The sequence below is a fragment of the Caretta caretta genome, chromosome 2, assembly GCF_965140235.1.
Source record: "Caretta caretta isolate rCarCar2 chromosome 2, rCarCar1.hap1, whole genome shotgun sequence".
Classification (NCBI taxonomy): Eukaryota; Metazoa; Chordata; order Testudines; family Cheloniidae; genus Caretta; species Caretta caretta.
In genome coordinates, this window is record NC_134207.1 from 91802305 (window position 1) to 91820232 (window position 17928).

At 44.0% G+C, this 17928-nt stretch overlaps 1 protein-coding gene across 3 annotated transcripts in view; it reads right to left on the reverse strand.

The window, feature by feature from the left end:
- SPIRE1 (spire type actin nucleation factor 1) overlaps positions 1–17928 on the reverse strand; it is a 187187-nt gene that overhangs the window by 102447 nt on the left and 66812 nt on the right. For all 3 annotated transcript variants that reach the window (XM_075125320.1, XM_048840209.2, XM_048840210.2), the window contains exon 3: positions 7394–7627. In XM_075125320.1, coding sequence (XP_074981421.1) covers positions 7394–7627 — 234 coding nt within the window. The remainder of the gene's footprint in view (positions 1–7393; positions 7628–17928) is intronic.

Here is a 17928-nt window from a genome sequence, read left to right on the forward strand (position 1 = left end):
GAGAGACAAGGTGAGTGAAGTAATGTCTTTTATTGGACCAACTTCTGTTGGTGAGCGAGACGAGCTTTCCAGCCACACACAGCCCTTCTTCAGGTCTGGAAAAGGAACTGCCAGCATCACAGCAAAATGCAAAGTGGAACAGATTGTTTAGGATAAGTAGTTATCACATATTATAAGGGACCATTCAAGGTGGAGTAGAAAGAGGAGGTTAGTGGGTTACAGACTGTTGTAATGAGCCATTAATCCAGTCTCTGTTCAGTTATGATTTTTAGTCTTTAACAGAGTAACAAATTTAAGCTCCCAGGCTTGATTTTTGAAAGTGTTGTGCAGGTTTCTTCTGAGGATGAGGACTGATAGGTCACATACAGCGTGATTGCTTTGTGAAAAAAGTGTTCACCCACAGCTTCTAGGGTGTTTGTGTCTTTGATAATTTTCCTGTGAGTTCATTCGAGAGCATAGTGATTGTCTAGTTTCACCCACATAGCTGTTATTGGGGTACTGAGTGTACTCGATGAGGTATATCACATAATGTGATAGGCATGTGTAGGATCCATGGACCTTGAAAGGTGTATTGTGTGTGGTGTTGATCATTGTAGCAGTGGTGCTATGTCTGCGGGTTTTGCATCTGATGTTCTGGCAGGGTCTGGTGCTTTGAGATGGTGTGTCCTAGTCTGTGGGGATCTTGCTGTTCTACTTTGTATTTTGCTGTGATGCTGAAAATACCTTTCCCAGACCTGAGGAAGAGCTGTGTATGGCTGGAAAGCTTCTCTCTCACCAACAGAAGGTGGTCCAATAAAATATATTACTTCACCCACCTTGTCTCTATACAGAAGTCATGGTAATAGTCAGCAGCAGAGAGCTGAATCAGAGTTAAAACAGTCCACATTTCTGTGACTTCTTCAGAGAGGATCTTAAGTCAGTAAAGCTTAAATATTAAAGTTATAATGCCGTAAGTATCTAGGACATCCAAGCCTACAAAGATGAAAACTGTGGACAGACATGTTGATTCTCAGCCAAATCCTGAGACGAGATCAGTTACTGTCCTGTCCAATTTGTCAGGGTGGATCTACTTCCATCACTAGGCTGATAGTGAAACTGAAAAATGCAGCACACCACGCTCTGCACTTATCAATTTCAACGTCTGGACAGTGGCGGCGTTTGTAGGATGAACAGACATACTCATAGGCAGATCAGTTCAGCTTTGGACAGATCAGTCTGCTTTGTCTGGATCAGTGCCACTGAAAGTCAACCTACAGGCCAGAGGATAAATGGTTCACTTTAGTCATTAGGACCAGCGTTGGTCTTCTTTTACTTTGTTATGGGTCACTATAACCAGTGGCACCCACAGCACGCTACACATGTTGCCATACACAGTTGGCAATGGTGAGACGGAGCAGTGCTGGCTGCTCCAGTGCCCACGCAGGTTTGGCCCCATCACCCCTACGTCATGACGGAGGGGCTGTGGGGGGCAAACCTGAGTGGCACTGTAACCCCTGTGCACCGGTTTGCAATCCCTCTCACTCAGTTTTGGTCCCCCTCCCGTCACAATGGAGGGGCCGTGGGGCCAAATCTGAGTGGGCACATTGGGCAGTCACGTGGCCAGCGCTGCTCCTCCCTCCAGCTCCACTGGCCCCTGGCACCAGCTGCCAGGGGCCAGTGGACCGCAGCTGCTCCAGCCGGCCAGCCGTGGACTACTGCTTGGGGCCACGGCTGGTGTGGCTATCCCGGGGGCCACCTGAGTAGCTGGCCCCGGAGCCAGCTGCTTGGGCGACCCTGGGGTCAGCCACACTGGCCCCTGCAGAAGTCATGGAGGTCACAGAAAGCTATGGAATCCCCTTTTCTCCCTTTAATAGGGCCACAGCTCTAAGCACCACTGTAACTGTCTATAGGATAGATCAAAAACCAGTTCTATTAACTGCACCCTATTAACACTTTCCATCATAACAATACCACATATCATCTCTGTCCATCCTCCCAATAGAATTCAACATACTGACACCCGAAGTGACTCAACTCCCAGAGAGAAAGAAGATAAATAATAATGGTTTTTGGGAGAGCAGTAACAGGTGCATGAACACCTGGGGATAGGGGCAAATGGGGGACTCCAGCATGGGAGATGGGGTGAATGAAGTTGTGGCAGTGGGAAATTGAGGGACCTTGGTATGGGGGAGAATAGGGGTGCATATAGAGTTTTTGGCATGGGGAAAAATACAGGAGCCTGGTATGTTGGGAGGCAAGGAAGGGGGCATACATAACCCCTAGCATGGGGGATGACAATGGGGAAAATGCTATGGAGGGAGGAGACCACAGGGGACACAGAGCTCATGGCAGGTGGTGGAGGTGGGAATGGGATGGCATGCAGAACCCCTGCCATGGGGAAAACAGGGGACACACAGAGCTCCAGACATGTGGTCGGGGGTGGGGAGAGTTGCTAGGAGTCCCTGAAATAGATGGAGATGGGAATGTGGCACACAGGGAGCATGTTGGGGAAAACATAGGAATGTAGTATACGTAATGAGCTTGGCCTACAGAAGCTATGAAACGTGTGACCGCCTAGTATATAACCAAGGACTATACAGTTAAGGACTTTAAAAATCAATAGGGACAATGTAAAGTCAATCTTCCACTTTACAGGCAAACAATAAAAATTGCAGGGTGGGCAAGATATAATAGTTGCTCAAATCAGCAAATAAACCTGTGTTAGCGTTCTCTACAAGCTGCAAGCAAAGGATAAAATTTTATTGTAAACCATGCTCACAGGGAACTACAATGATTGTGTCTCATGGTTACAAGACCACATGCTGTTGTGTGGTAGTCACTGGATAAATGAAGGTATAGCCTGCACATATTTCACAACTGAAAAAAAAACTTCTCTGCCACATCTGACAGATGTTTACCCTGGGAAAGGTGTGGTTGAAAGTGATGCAAGTAGAAAGAATCTCACAGATCCACACTTATGTGGAAAATGTGGCAGAATAATGTTGTTGCTTATGTATGGGTAATGCACTAAGACATTCTGCAGTGTTATATAGTCAGCTGAATGAAGACCAGTCACAGCGCAAAGCTTGTAGCTACTAAATTATAAAAAAAGACGCATAAGAAAAACTGAAAAGTCTATGGATTCTAATAAAAAAAGTAAAACAAAACTCAGGTTAATGTAGTACTAATACTTGGTATCTATAAGGAATATGAAATACATGTTACAAAGGGTTAAAGTTAATACATACTTTTTGGTAACCTTTTTATAATATTTTACTAGTAAATCAAAGATATGCTGCCAATATTTTAACACAATGCTACCATAATTTTTTTCCCGTTAACCTGTGATAAATTATGTGTACTAGGGTAATGGAGGAATCTCACACGGACATGAAAACATCCCAAACCTTCCTTTTACTTGGTTGCAGAAAATGCAGTAAGGGCTTCAAAAACCTACTCAACCTTTACCGCCAGCATATCACTATACTACACCCTTGTGCATACAAATGGGTGTTTTCTGGCTTATGGAAAAAAAATTTTATGCATCTGAGCTTGATTAGCCAACCCTTCCCCATTTGGTGGTTCTCTTCTTCCATATTTTTTCAAAATGACAACTTTCTTTCCCACTAACAGCAAACAGATATGTTACCTCCTCTAAAACTGCTCTGTGGCCTGACAAAAGATGTATTCTTTAAAAGCCCCAATTCAGCACATGCTTAATTGCTTTGCTAAACTGGGGCTAGAAAGGGTATATTGCCCTTTACCTCTCAACTAGACATCAAGGATCCAATGTCTCCTAGAGATGTCGCCGGATGCCCTCATCTCCCACTGACATCAGTGAGTTGGAACTGCTCAACCTGTCTCAGAAGATGTACAAAATCTCACAAAACTAGGTCCCAAGCACATCCCTTACTGCAATCAGACAAATGGACAAAAATTACCAGGTTGCTTTTCATTTGGGATTTGTGCAGGGTAGTGTAATATTTTGTTCTGGATCAACCAGGGCAACACAGGGGATCACATTCACCTAATTCTTGTGCATAGTCCCAGTGACTTCACACTAAGGTTAACTGCATTAGTAAAATGCATTCAGTGGAAAATATAGCGGGGAGATTTTATATACACAGAGAACATGAAACAATGGGTGTTACCATACAGACTGTAACAAGAGTGATCAGGAAAGGTGAGCTATTACAAGCAGGAGAGCGGGGGGTCGGGGGTGGGGGGAACCTTTTGTAGTGATAATCAAAGTGGGCTATTTCCAGCACTTTACAAGAACAGTAGGAGGGGAAATAAACAAGGGGAAATAGTTTTACTTTGTGTAATGACCCATCCACTCCCACTCTTTATTCAAGCCTAATTTAATGGTGTCCAGTTTGCAAATTAATTCCAATTCAGCAGTCTCTCGTTGGAGTCTGTTTTTGAAGTTTTTTTGTTGAAGAATTGCAACATTTAGGTCTGTAATCGAGCAACCAAAGAGACTGAAGTGTTCTCCGACTGGTTGTTCTGAATGTTATAATTCTTGACGTCTGATTTGTGTCCATTTATTCTTTTACGTAGAGATATATGTGAATACTTAAAATGTTAAACATGTAATTGCAGCAAACATCCCTCCAATATCTTCCACTCAAACAGTGTTTAGCATTTTAAAGCTGATCAATCATCATAACAGTCGCAGAAAGAGTACTACAGAATACAGTGTTAAAAGTGGTACACAAAACAGCCACATTCACTCTTCAGACAATTTGAGGGTACATTCTTGCATGTTTTCTGTACCTAATAAACAACATGGTCTCAGGATTACAGTGCATGCAATCACCACTAAAGGAAAATATTTTCACTAATTTTTCCCATTTATTAGTTTACACAATAAAGTTGAGCAATATGTGTTTCAGCCTAGAGTGGGCATTTTTGGCTGATCCAAATGAGGCCCTACACTCAGCTTTTCTGTCTGTAACATAACTTTTCAACACCGCATCCGATCAACTCGAGAATTTCAGGTACTGTTTTAGGCATCAGTGGCCAGAACCCTATTGATTTTGGTGAAAACTGAAAAAGCCATTAGCACTTAAAAAGTTGCTCTTTGCGCTCCCTACAGAAGGGGGAGGCAGAGGGAGAGGAAAGTGAAAGTCCTCCATAATTTCTCCAGGGCTAGTCCTATGGGCAGGTAAGTGGGTCTGTCACCCTGTGCACCAACTTCCAGGGGGCACCGAATTGCTGAGCCACTTGGTTTATTGTCCTCCCCTTTGCTCTGCCATCTTTTTTTTTTTTTAAGCTCGGCTGCTGGGGATATTTTCTTCCATGGCTAGCAAAATGGCTAGGGCCTCTCCTGGCTCTCTCCTGCCTAGTGCACTGCATCCCAAAGCCTGCTCAGAGTAGGGGAGCTAGGGTGACCAGACAACAAGTGTAAAAAATCAGGACAGGAGGTGGGGGGGCAATAGGTGCCTATATAAGAAAGCCCCAAATATCGGGACTGTCCCTATAAAATTGTGACATCTGGTCACCCTAAGGGGAGCATGCGTTTGCCCATCCCTTCTAATCCAAGGACGCTTCATTCCTTCCTCACTCCTAGTGCGCTGCTTCTCCAAAGTCCGCTCCATGGTGGGGGGGGAAGGAGGGATAGAGAAAGGAGAAAGAGATGCCTTAATAATCCAGTGAGAAGGAAGGTACTTTGGAGGAGAAGTTAAAAAAAGGAGAGACACAGAGCCCCTGCAATGTGGGGAAGGGAGGAGGGACTAGGGGGCATACTCCATACAGAGCCCTTGGAATGGGGGGGAAGGAGGAACGGAAGGTTTTGCTATGAGGGGCGCACCCATGACCTTTAACCAAATCTGCAATTCGTGGCAGCCATTAACAGCACAAGCTTAATTATTTATATAGAGTTTTTCCTGATACCACCCCAAGCAAAATTTTACTCCCATCCAAATCTCCTTGCAGCATTCCTCTCCACCCCAATATCTTTTCAGAAGACCAGAAGAGGCCACTTTCAATGGGCTTCTGAGTGTTTATAGTTTCTGTGGAGTCTGTTAGCTGAAATAGACTTTGCCCATTCTGTTCTAATGGGGGAATTCATTACTGCTACAACTCTTCCAGCCTCCACTTTGACAGCTACATTCCCATTCTGGGGGCATCCAAGCTAAGATTCTGCCTTCGATGGTCCTCAAACCTGAAAATCCATTTGCACTTCAAGTGAATAACAAACAGTGCTCGATCTACATGAGCAATGAAGTGCCACTCTCTAATCTATACTAAATGCCTCTTCAATACTGATGTAGTAAATAGACTATAATATTATGAAGACTGCACTTCTGAAAATAAAAGCAATGTGAAAATCCAGTGTCTGTGTTTATTTCTACCCTCTTCAAGACTACAAAGAGATCATATACAATTCTAAGAGCTCTGTCAAAGGCTCTTTATTGGAAAATAGAGAATTAACCACTTTGAAATGATTGTCAAGAGTAGTGAAGTTGACATTAGAAATTGCACTGTACTTAAAACTCATAAGCTGTTACTTCCAAATGTCACTAGTCAGGTTAAGAACTGCCATCGCAAACCTTAGAGTGAAATATCGTACCCTGAGTCACTATGCACAAAAGAACTACTCTTAAGAACAGGCACTCCCTTCAGCAGAGAAGCGGGTGAGGGAAGAGGAACATTTCTACAGGAACATTGGAGTAATGAGCTGGTGCATATTACTGAAACAGCCACTCTCATTTCAAGGTGTATATGAAAGAATTAAGCAGATGTCCTGCTAAAAGATTTAACATCCAGTTTGAGGACAAAATCAGAATAGACTAATTAGACTGTCCCAATATCAAGTATTGGGAATGCTAGCTGATCATTTAATTTCTATTGTTTACTGTCAAAGACGAAATACTATCAGTGTAGTACACTTACAAACGTATTACCTAAGGAAACTAAACTACCACACTGGCAGTATCATGTTTGAAGCTAGCACAGAAAACAGACTTGTTGCGATGAGCCTGGTCTAAACTATAGGGTTAGGTCAATGTAAGTTGCCTTGCACTTAAATTTGGCTCCTCCTGATGTAAGTGCCTCTCTACGCCGATTTCGTAACACCATCTCCCAAGCACCGTAGAATCACAGTTGATATAATTAGGTTGATGAAGTGTTAGTACAGACACTGCGTTGCTTACATTGACTGTTACTGGCTTTTGGGAGCCATCACACAATGCCCCACACTCACAATACAATTGATACAAGTACTTCTGGTAAGAAGGAGCACTGTCAACACAAGGAGCCAAGTGTGCACACACACAAGCAACTTTGTAATTGCGGTGGCCGTATGCCAACATAAAAGTTAGCTTGATATAACTTTGTAGCGAAGATGCGGCCTTAGTGGTGAAAAGAGTTTTTAACAGCAAAGTACCATGTAAATTGGCTATTACTGTACCTTCATGACATCTTTATAGGAGTGAATGACCTCAATTTCCTCTTTTTCCTCTTCATCTTCTTCCACGCCTTCATCCAGAGCCTCATAGCCTTCATCTTTACTTCCATCTACCTCCACGGTATTGGTCATGTGATCTATAAGCTGCTCCAAGGGAGGACTTAGTTCTCGCTCTTCATTCTCCTTCAAGCCATAGTCCAGCGCTTTATAAATAATAATCCCCAGTGATTCAATAATCTATAAGAAAGAAAGCAACATTATTATTAGCGTCATAGAATCATAGACTTTAAGATCAGAAGGGACCACTTTGATCATCTAGTCTGACCTCCTGCACAACGCAGGCCACAGAATCTCACCCACCCACCCACTCCTGTAACAAACCCCTAACCTATGTCTGAGCTACTGAAGTCCTCAAATCGTGGTTTAAAGACTTCAAGGTGCAGAGAATCCTCCAGCAAGTGACCCGTGCCCCATGCTGCAGAGGAAGGTGAAACCCCCCCAAGGCCCCTGCCAATCTGCCCTGGAGGGAAATTCCTTACCGACCCCAAATACGGAAGTCAGCTAAACCCTGAGCATGTGGGCAAGACTCACCACCCAGACACCCAGGAAAGAATTATCTATAGTAACTCAGATCCTACCCCATCGGGCATATCACAGTCCACTAGGCATATCTACCGCTAATAGTCAAAGATCAATTGCCAAAATTAGGCTATACCATCCCCTCCATAAACTTATCAAGCTTAGTTTTGAAGCCAGATATGTTTTTTGCCCCACTGCTCCCCTTGGAAGGCTGTTCCAGAACTTCACTCCTCTGATGGTTAGAAACCTTCATCTAATTTCAAGTCTAAACTTCCTGATGGCCAGTTTATATCACTTCAATGAACTAGTAGGCAAGTGTAAAAACACAAACATCCTTGAGCAACAAGTGATAAATTGTCCACCCTACAACTGCTGATTTAAGATTGATATTATAGGATCATTCAAATTAAAGAGGGCAGTGACCCTCCACACTGCATCACTGCCCTGCAAGTCAACATATAGGACCCAACAGCAAAATGTGTCATGCTACATTTTTTATATTAAAATTTGACAGGCAAAACCAAAATAATGTAAAAACAAAGCTGGACCATTTTGAATTTTTATTCCTAAAAGTGTTTCAGCTCAAAATATTTTTTTAGATTCCTATAAAAATGTTTGGTATATGTATACACGCTTATCCTCCTTTCGTTTAAGAAAAAAAAGGGGAAGGACTTAAGAAAAGATGCCTAACTCCTTCCACAAGTGGTAGTGACTTGGACCACCTCATTGCCTCCAGGGATGACTGGCCATAGCTGTGAGGATCGATTTGACTCAGAACCTGACTGAACTCTGATCAAAACACTGAGATCCACTTACTTGGTGACGAGACAGAGATCCCATATGGGAAAATCTAGTTGTTCTTAGTAGTAATCGTAATTTAGTAGCCCCTTGGGACCTCAACTGAGATCAGGGCCCTATTGTTTCACAGTGCCTAACATTATAGAACAAGAGACAGTCCCTGATCTTCTCAATCTTTCCTAGTAATAAGAAATTGGCCTGAATGCTCCAAAATGCCAAGTATACCTTTTCTTTCTTTACATTAACGATTATTAATACCAGAGGCATTGCAGTACCTAGCACTCTGAAGACCTTAAGGGGAAAAAAGTCATGATCTTTTAAATCTGATGGCTACTGTGGTATTATTTAAATGGTCAGGCAGCAGTGCAGAAGTAGAACAGCCCTGGAACACAAGTTAGTAATGGAACTATTTCCAAAAGCAGATATTTTTCAAATATTTCCAACCTGATAAGAAAGTTTCAGTCCCCCAGTCTGGCATTCCACATAATTCTAGCTAAAAAAAACCCTTTAAAAAAAAAAAAAAAGGAGAAATTCTCACATCTTAAACTTTTTTTAAGGTTTAATTTGAGCAACCTACTTATTTTACTACAGTAAAACATTTCAAAGAGGACTTACTGTAATGGATTATAATTTAGTAGGGGAATTCAAGCAGTTTAATCATAATCACATCCAGACAGAAAATGTAATGCACCAGCAATGGACCAGCAGTTTTATGCTTCATTTCTCTAGTGAGACATGGGAATGCATTAGTAGTAGAGAGTACTAATAATCAAATTGTTAGACCACTAATAATCAAATTGTTAGACCACTTCAGGTGCAGAACTTAGTGGCAATTTGTACCATGATTAGGTAAGTAATCCTTCCTGAAATGCAGAACTTTGCTATTTGTTTTTTCCAACAAACCAAAAACATTCCTCAACATAAAATGCATTAATAAACTGTTCATATTTCACAGTGCACAATTAAAACACCAGCACATTAAGGGCAAAAAAAGGCAGATTTATCCACCTTTTATAATATTTATTATATTTTCCAATATTTTAACAATTATATGGAATAATACTGATTTTCCTACATTCTTCCACAGCAGCTTTAAAAAAAGATACCTGGTACTCTCATGAACATGTCTGGTTTGGCTTAGAAAACTACAAAGCAAAGCTGTGCATCCCTATTTTGGAATAACTGTGAATGAGATATTCAAAGAAAGATCTTTGGGAAACTTTCATAATGAACATATAAGGACTGAAAATGTGAAACAACTGTTATAAAGCAAAGTACATTTTTTAAGTATGGCTCCTTCCACAAAGGTCCTCCGTATATCCTCAACACGTAGTGCAGGGGTGGCCAAACTTACTGGCCCTCTGAGCCACATTCTTCAGAAGTTCAAGAGCAAGGGCACACCTGCCAGGAGCCGGGGCTTCAGCCTGCTCCTGCTGAAGCCCCAAGCCCTGGCAGGTGTGCTTCGCAGTGCTGAAGCCCAAAAAAACCCCTCCCTGCTGGGCAGAAGCCCCGACCACACAACCCAGCTGCAAGGCAGAGGTCCTGAGCTTCTCTGCCCCACCCCCAATCTGGTAGGTGAAGAACGGGAGGGTGTGGGGGACTCCACGAGCCGCATTTTAATGGTAAAAGAGCCACAGTTTGGCCACCCCTGATGTAATGCTTTAATATCTGAAAGGCAAGAATCTAAGAAGAGTTAAACCACATTTGGAAGCACCCACCAGGCATACTTTAAAATCTATAACATTCAGCAAATTCAGTTACATCATTAGCAGAACCTCCATGAACATTTTATACTGTCTTAAGTACTTGCTGGACAGCACAGAAATGCTTTTGATAGAATAGTTTAGTCTTGTTCAACAGGTGGAATCAAGTAGTTTAACAACTGCTTAAATATTTCTTAAATATCTGATATGAGTGCACAGTATAAATTTTGTCTAGCTTCATAAAAACAAAAGTCTAAGAAATTTTATCTGTTCAATCCTTTTTTCCTGGTGTTAAATTTGATGTAAAAAAAAAAAAAAAAGTATTTTTTGTGACAAGGCTTCAGGTCCAGGACCCAATGAGCACTTTTCTTGGAAAAGACAGCAAAACAGGCTTAAAAGGGGAAGTTCTCTCTCTCTTTGATTAGGAACAGGGATTAAGGCCTTCACAAGTACTACAGCTAAAACTCAATGACAGCTGTTGCTTTCTTTGATGTACCAACACTGTGCCTGTTCCAGCCCAGTAATATGGCTTCTGCATTATGTGCTAAGCATAGACTTCATAATATGTGCAAAGATGGCCTGACACAAAAGTCTGAACAGAAACTATTCAGAACTACTTCCCTGCCTTTCAAATCCTTTATTTTGTCATACTTAGCAACATATCCATTCTGTCTCAGTATCTCCATTTCAGCTTGTTATGACACAGCAATGAACATTTTAACTGAGAAACTTTGCTGCTGCTGAAAACGTAATAGAAATATGTAACACTTTAACCAATGCTAATTCACCATGGAAGTTATAAAAACACATATAAGTGCCTGCCATAGGAATACCAAACAAAACCTTTCAGATTTTTGTACATTCACAAAATAGCCAGTAATGAGACTTAAAACAACTGGGAGAATATAATTCCCGACGCAAGCAAGCAAGATCTGAGCAAAGTGGGTCAGTACCGGTGTCCTTGACATATATGTATAGAATGAAAAGCCTACTTTTACCTACATCAATGGAAATAATCTGATTTTTGTTATATGTACGAGCTGGATTTAAGAATATGGTTTTATAGTGTTTATCTAATATCAATGTGTTCTATTTGTGTGTCTCTCTGTCTCACACACAAACACACCTGCACACACACAAAATCTCTCCACTTGCCTTCCCTAATGATCTAATATTTAAGCACAGTACGGAGTACAAGTTCAGCCTTTGGGAACAGCTTCTTTCCTGGTCTGAAGCCATGACTTTCAAAGGAACTTAATGTGAAGGTATAAAGCATTATAACGTAAGCAGCCTAATTTATTTTTTTTAAGTTACTCAGCCACTGGTTGATGTGCAGAGAGCAAATCCTCTGCTAAAGTTTTGAAGCCTCGAGAACTAAGAAGTTCTCAAACTCTAGGTACAGGACACAGAAAATTATGTGAGTTAGGCAAACATGTCATTGTTTACTGTAAAAGAAAAGGAGTACTAGTGGCACCTTAGAAACTAACCAATTTATTTGACCATAAGCTGTAGCTCACGAAAGTACTCCTTTTCTTTTTGCGAATACAGACTAACACGGCTGCTACTCTGGAACATTGTTTACTGTTGGCACTGGCAATTGTTTCAATGCAATGTAATCATTTCAGTACTATTAATTTACAGCTGCTTGGTTTAAAGTAAAACCTCCATATGCTAAGGCATTGTGAGTTTTTCAGTCTACGAGCAAAGCTCTTTAAGGCCTTATAGATATATAGTCATTATATACAGAATTGAGCTTTCATATATATACTGGTTTAGGACGCATCTAAAAGGTTTAACTGAAATGAATATGAACTTAAACAGCTACAGTTCTTTCTTTTAGGAAATACATCAGTATTTTTTTTTCAACTTGTTTACTTTTCAGACTTACCAGAACTGGTCTGCAAACAGGCAGAGTCTCCATGCCATTCCCCTATACTCATCACATGCAAAATGGAGTAATGTCTGTAAACTCACCATCTTTCTGAGGTTTGCTTTTATTTTTAAATAAAGCAATAAAGCCCAAAAGGGAGGGCTCTGCTTACAAACATAAAAGGACTTTCTCCAGCAGAGTTCCTGCCCTTCCTTGTAGTTCTCTTTCACTCAGGGTATGTCTACACTACGGAATAAGGTCGAATTTATAGAAGTCGGTTTTTTAGAAATCGGTTTTATAAATTCGAGTGTGTGTGTCCCCACAGTAAATGCTCTAAGTGCATTAAGTGCATTAACTCGGCGGAGCGCTTCCACAGTACCGAGGCAAGCGTCGACTTCCGGAGCGTTGCACTGTGGGTAGCTATCCCACAGTTCCCGCAGTCTCCGCTGCCCATTGGAATTCTGGGTTGAGATCCCAATGCCTGATGGGGCTAAAACATTGTCGCGGGTGGTTCTGGGTACATATCGTCAGCCTCCCGTTCCCTCCCTCCCCCCGTGAAAGCAAGGGCAGACAATCATTTCGCGCCTTTTTTCCTGAGTTACCTGTGCAGACGCCATACCATGGCAAGCATGGAGCCCGCTCAGGTAACCGTCACCCTATGTCTCCTGGGTGCTGGCAGACGCGGTACGGCTTTGCTGCACAGTAGCAGCAACCCCTTGCCTTCTGGCAGCAGACGGTGCAATACGATTGGTAGTCGTCCTCATCGTGTCCGAGGTGCTCCTGGCCGCGTCGGCTGGGAGCGCCTGGGCAGACATGGGCGCAGGGACTAAATTTGGAGTGACTTGACCAGGTCATTCTCTTTAGTCCTGCAGTCAGTCCTATTGAACCGTCTTATGGTGAGCAGGCAGGCGATACGGACTGCTAGCAGTCGTACTGTACCATCTTCTGCCAGGCAGGCAAGAGATGAGGATTGCTAGCAGTCGTATTGCACCATCTTCTGCCAGGCAGGCAAGAGATGGGGATGGCTAGCAGGCGTACTGTACCATCTTCTGCCAAGCAGCCATGAGATGTGGATGGCATGCAGTCCTTCTGCACCGTCTGCTGCCAGCCAAAGATGTAAAAGATAGATGGAGTGGGTCAAAACAAGAAATAGACCAGATTTGTTTTGTACTCATTTGCCTCCTCCCCTGTCTAGGGGACTCATTCCTCTAGGTCACACTGCAGTCACTCACAGAGAAGGTGCAGCGAGGTAAATCTAGCCATGTATCAATCAGAGGCCAGGCTAACCTCCTTGTTCCAATAACAACGATAACTTAGGTGCACCATTTCTTATTGGAACCCTCCGTGCAGTCCTGCCTGAAATACTCCTTGATGTACAGGCACCCCCTTTGTTGATTTTAGCTCCCTGAAGCCAACCCTGTAAGCCGTGTCGTCAATCGCCCCTCCCTCCGTCAGAGCAACGGCAGACAATCGTTCCGCGCCTTTTTTCTGTGCGGACGCCATACCACGGCAAGCATGGAGCCCGCTCAGCTCACTTTGGCAATTAGGAGCACATTAACCACCACACGCATTATTCAGCAGTATATGCAGCACCAGAACATGGCAACGCGATACCGGGCGAGGAGGCGACGTCAGCGCGGTCCCGTGAGTGATCAGGACATGGACACAGATTTCTCTGAAAGCATGGGCCCTGACAATGCATGCATCATGGTGCTAATGGGGCAGGTTCATGCTGTGGAACGCCGATTCTGGGCTCGGGAAACAAGCACAGACTGGTGGGACCGCATAGTGTTGCAGGTCTGGGACGATTCCCAGTGGCTACGAAACTTTCGCATGCGTAAGGGCACTTTCATGGAACTTTGTGACTTGCTTTCCCCTGTCCTGAAGCGCATGAATACCAAGATGAGAGCAGCCCTCACAGTTGAGAAGCGAGTGGCGATAGCCCTGTGGAAGCTTGCAACGCCAGACAGCTACCGGTCAGTTGGGAATCAATTTGGAGTGGGCAAATCTACTGTGGGGGCTGCTGTGATGCAAGTAGCCCACGCAATCAAAGATCTGCTGATATCAAGGGTAGTGACCCTGGGAAATGTGCAGGTCATAGTGGATGGCTTTGCTGCAATGGGATTCCCTAACTGTGGTGGGGCTATAGATGGAACCCATATCCCTATCTTGGCACCGGAGCACCAAGCCGCCGAGTACATAAACCGCAAGGGGTACTTTTCAATAGTGCTGCAAGCTCTGGTGGATCACAAGGGACGTTTCACCAACATCAACGTGGGATGGCCGGGAAAGGTGCATGATGCTCGCATCTTCAGGAACTCTGGTCTGTTTCAAAAGCTGCAGGAAGGGACTTTATTCCCAGACCAGAAAATAACTGTTGGGGATGTTGAAATGCCTATATGTATCCTTGGGGACCCAGCCTACCCCTTAATGCCATGGCTCATGAAGCCGTACACAGGCAGCCTGGACAGTGGTCAGGAGCTGTTCAACTACAGGCTGAGCAAGTGCAGAATGGTGGTAGAATGTGCATTTGGACGTTTAAAGGCGCGCTGGCGCAGTTTATTGACTCGCTTAGACCTCAGCGAAACCAATATTCCCACTGTTATTACTGCTTGCTGTGTGCTCCACAATATCTGTGAGAGTAAGGGGGAGACGTTTATGGCGGGGTGGGAGGTTGAGGCAAATCGCCTGGCTGCTGGTTACGCGCAGCCAGACACCAGGGCGGTTAGAAGAGCACAGGAGGGCGCGGTACGCATCAGAGAAGCTTTGAAAAACAGTTTCATGACTGGCCAGGCTACGGTGTAAAAGTTCTGTTTGTTTCTCCTTGATGAACCCCCCCGCCCCTTGGTTCACTCTACTTCCCTGTAAGCTAACCACCCTCCCCTCCTCCCTTTAATCATTGCTTGCAGAGCCAATAAAGTCATTGCTGCTTCACAGTCATGCATTCGTTATTCATTCATCACACAAATAGGGGGATGACTACCAAGGTATCCCAGGAGGGGTGGTGGAGGAGGGAAGGAAAATGCCACACAGCACTTTAAGCACAGCACTTTAAAAGTTTACAACTTTAAAATTTATTGAATGACAGCCTTCTTTTTTTTGGGCAATCCTCTGTGGGGGAGTGGCTGGTTGGCCGGAGGCCTCCCCACCGTGTTCTTGGGCGTCTGGGTGTGGAGGCTATGGAACTTGGGGAGGAGGGCGGTTGGTTACAGAGGGGCTGCAGTGGCAGTCTGTGCTCCAGCTGCCTTTGCTGCAGCTCAACCATACACTGGAGCATACTGGTTTGGTCCTGCAGCAGCCTCAGCATTGAATCCTGCCTCCTCTCATCACGCTGCCGCCACCTTTGAGCTTCAGCCCTGTCTTCAGCCCGCCACTTACTCTCTTCAGCCCGCCACTTACTCTCTTCAGCCCTCCACCTCTCCTCCCGGTCATTTTGTGCTTTCCTGCACTCTGACATTATTTGCCTCCACGCATTCGTCTGTGCTCTGTCAGTGTGGGAGGACAGCATGAGCTCGGAGAACATTTCATCGCGAGTGCGTTTTTTTTTCTTTCTAAGCTTCACTAGCCTCTGGGAAGGAGAAGATCCTGTGATCATTGAAACACATGCAGCTGGTGGAGAAAAAAAAAGGGACAGCGGTATTTAAAAAGACACATTTTATAAAACAGTGGCTACACTCTTTCAGGGTAAACCTTGAAAGTTAACATTACATACATAGCACATGTGCTTTCGTTACAAGGTCGCATTTTGCCTCCTCCCACCGCGTGAACGGATTTTGGTTGAATGCCAGCAAACATACACTGCAATGCTTTGTTCTACAGTGATTCCCCAGTACGTGTTGCTGGCCTGGAGTGGTAAAGTGTCCTACCATGAAGGACGAAATAAGGCTGCCCTCCCCAGAAACCTTTTGCAAAGGCAGAACCGCAAATGCCAGGGCAAAGTAATCCTTTCACATGCTTGCTTTTAAACCATGTATAGCATTTTAAAAGGTACACTCACCAGAGGTCCCTTCTCCGCCTGCTGAGTCCAGGAGGCAGCCTTGGGTGGGTTCGGGGGGTACTGGCTCCAGGTCTAGGGTGAGAAACAGTTCCTGGCTGTCGGGAAAACCGGTTTCTCCGCTTGCTTGCTGTGAGCTATCTACAACCTCCTCCTCATCATCTTCTTCGTCCCCAAAACCTACTTCTGTATTGCCTCCATCTCCATTGAAGGAGTCAAACAACACGGCTGGGGTAGTGGTGGCTGAACCCCCTAAAATGGCATGCAGCTCATCATAGAAGCGGCATGTTTGGGGCTCTGACCCAGAGCGGCCGTTCGCCTCTCTGGTTTTCTGGTAGGCTTGCCTCAGCTCCTTCAGTTTCACGCGGCACTGCTTCGGGTCCCTGTTATGGCCTCTGTCCTTCATGCCCTGGGAGATTTTCAGAAAGGTTTTGGCATTTCGAAAACTGGAACGGAGTTCTGATAGCACGGATTCCTCTCCCCAAACAGCGATCAGATCCCGTACCTCCCGTTCAGTCCATGCTGGAGCTCTTTTGCGATTCTGGGACTCCATCATGGTCACCTCTGCTGATGAGCTCTGCATGGTCACCTGCAGCTTGCCACGCTGGCCAAACAGGAAATGAGATTCAAAAGTTCGCGGTTCTTTTCCTGTCTACCTGGCCAGTGCATCTGAGTTGAGAGCGCTGTCCAGAGCGGTCAGAATGGAGCACTCTGGGATAGCTCCCGGAGGCCAATACCATCGAATTGTGTCCACAGTACCCCAAATTCGAGCCGGCAACGTCGATTTAAGCGCTAATCCACTTGTCAGGGGTGGAGTAAGGAAATCGATTTTAAGAGCCCTTTAAGTCGAAATAAAGGGCTTCATTGTGTGGACGGGTGCAGGTTTAAATCGATTTAACGCTGCTAAATTCGATCTAAAGTCCTAGTGTAGACCAGGGCTCAGAGAGCCGCTCAGACTTTTGTATCCCTGAGTTGGAACTAGAGCGGCTCAACTGTTCTCACTGCCAAGGTAGGTCAACAGAATAGCTTTGAACCTCTCCACTTCGACCTAAAGACTCACAATCCAGTTACAATAATATTTGCATTTCTATTGCACCATTCATCACAAATTTTAACAGCATTTTACAATTAAGCCCAATGATAAACAAAAATAATACAAATTTAATTGAGCATAAGCTTTCATGAGCTACAGCTCACTTCATCAGATGCATTCAGTTTTTCCACTGAATGCATCCGATGAAGTGAGCTGTAGCTCACAAAAGCTTATGCTCCAATATATTTGTTAGTCTCTAAGGTGCCACAAGTACTCCTTTTCTTTTTGTGAATACTGACTAACACGGCTGCTACTCTGAAACCAAAAATAACACAGAATACTTAACACTTATTTCACTTATGGATCTCAAATAACTCTGTTCTGACACAATACTGCTCAGCTGCCACAACTGGAGACACTTTTAAACATATACACAGATATTTTACAGTTGAAAGTTTAAAATTCAACTGAAAACAGCACAAACTTGCTTAAGAACTTACAGAAGACCAACAGTCTGTCTGTCTCTGTTTAGATCAGCAATAGAGTTATTTTTTCTATTTA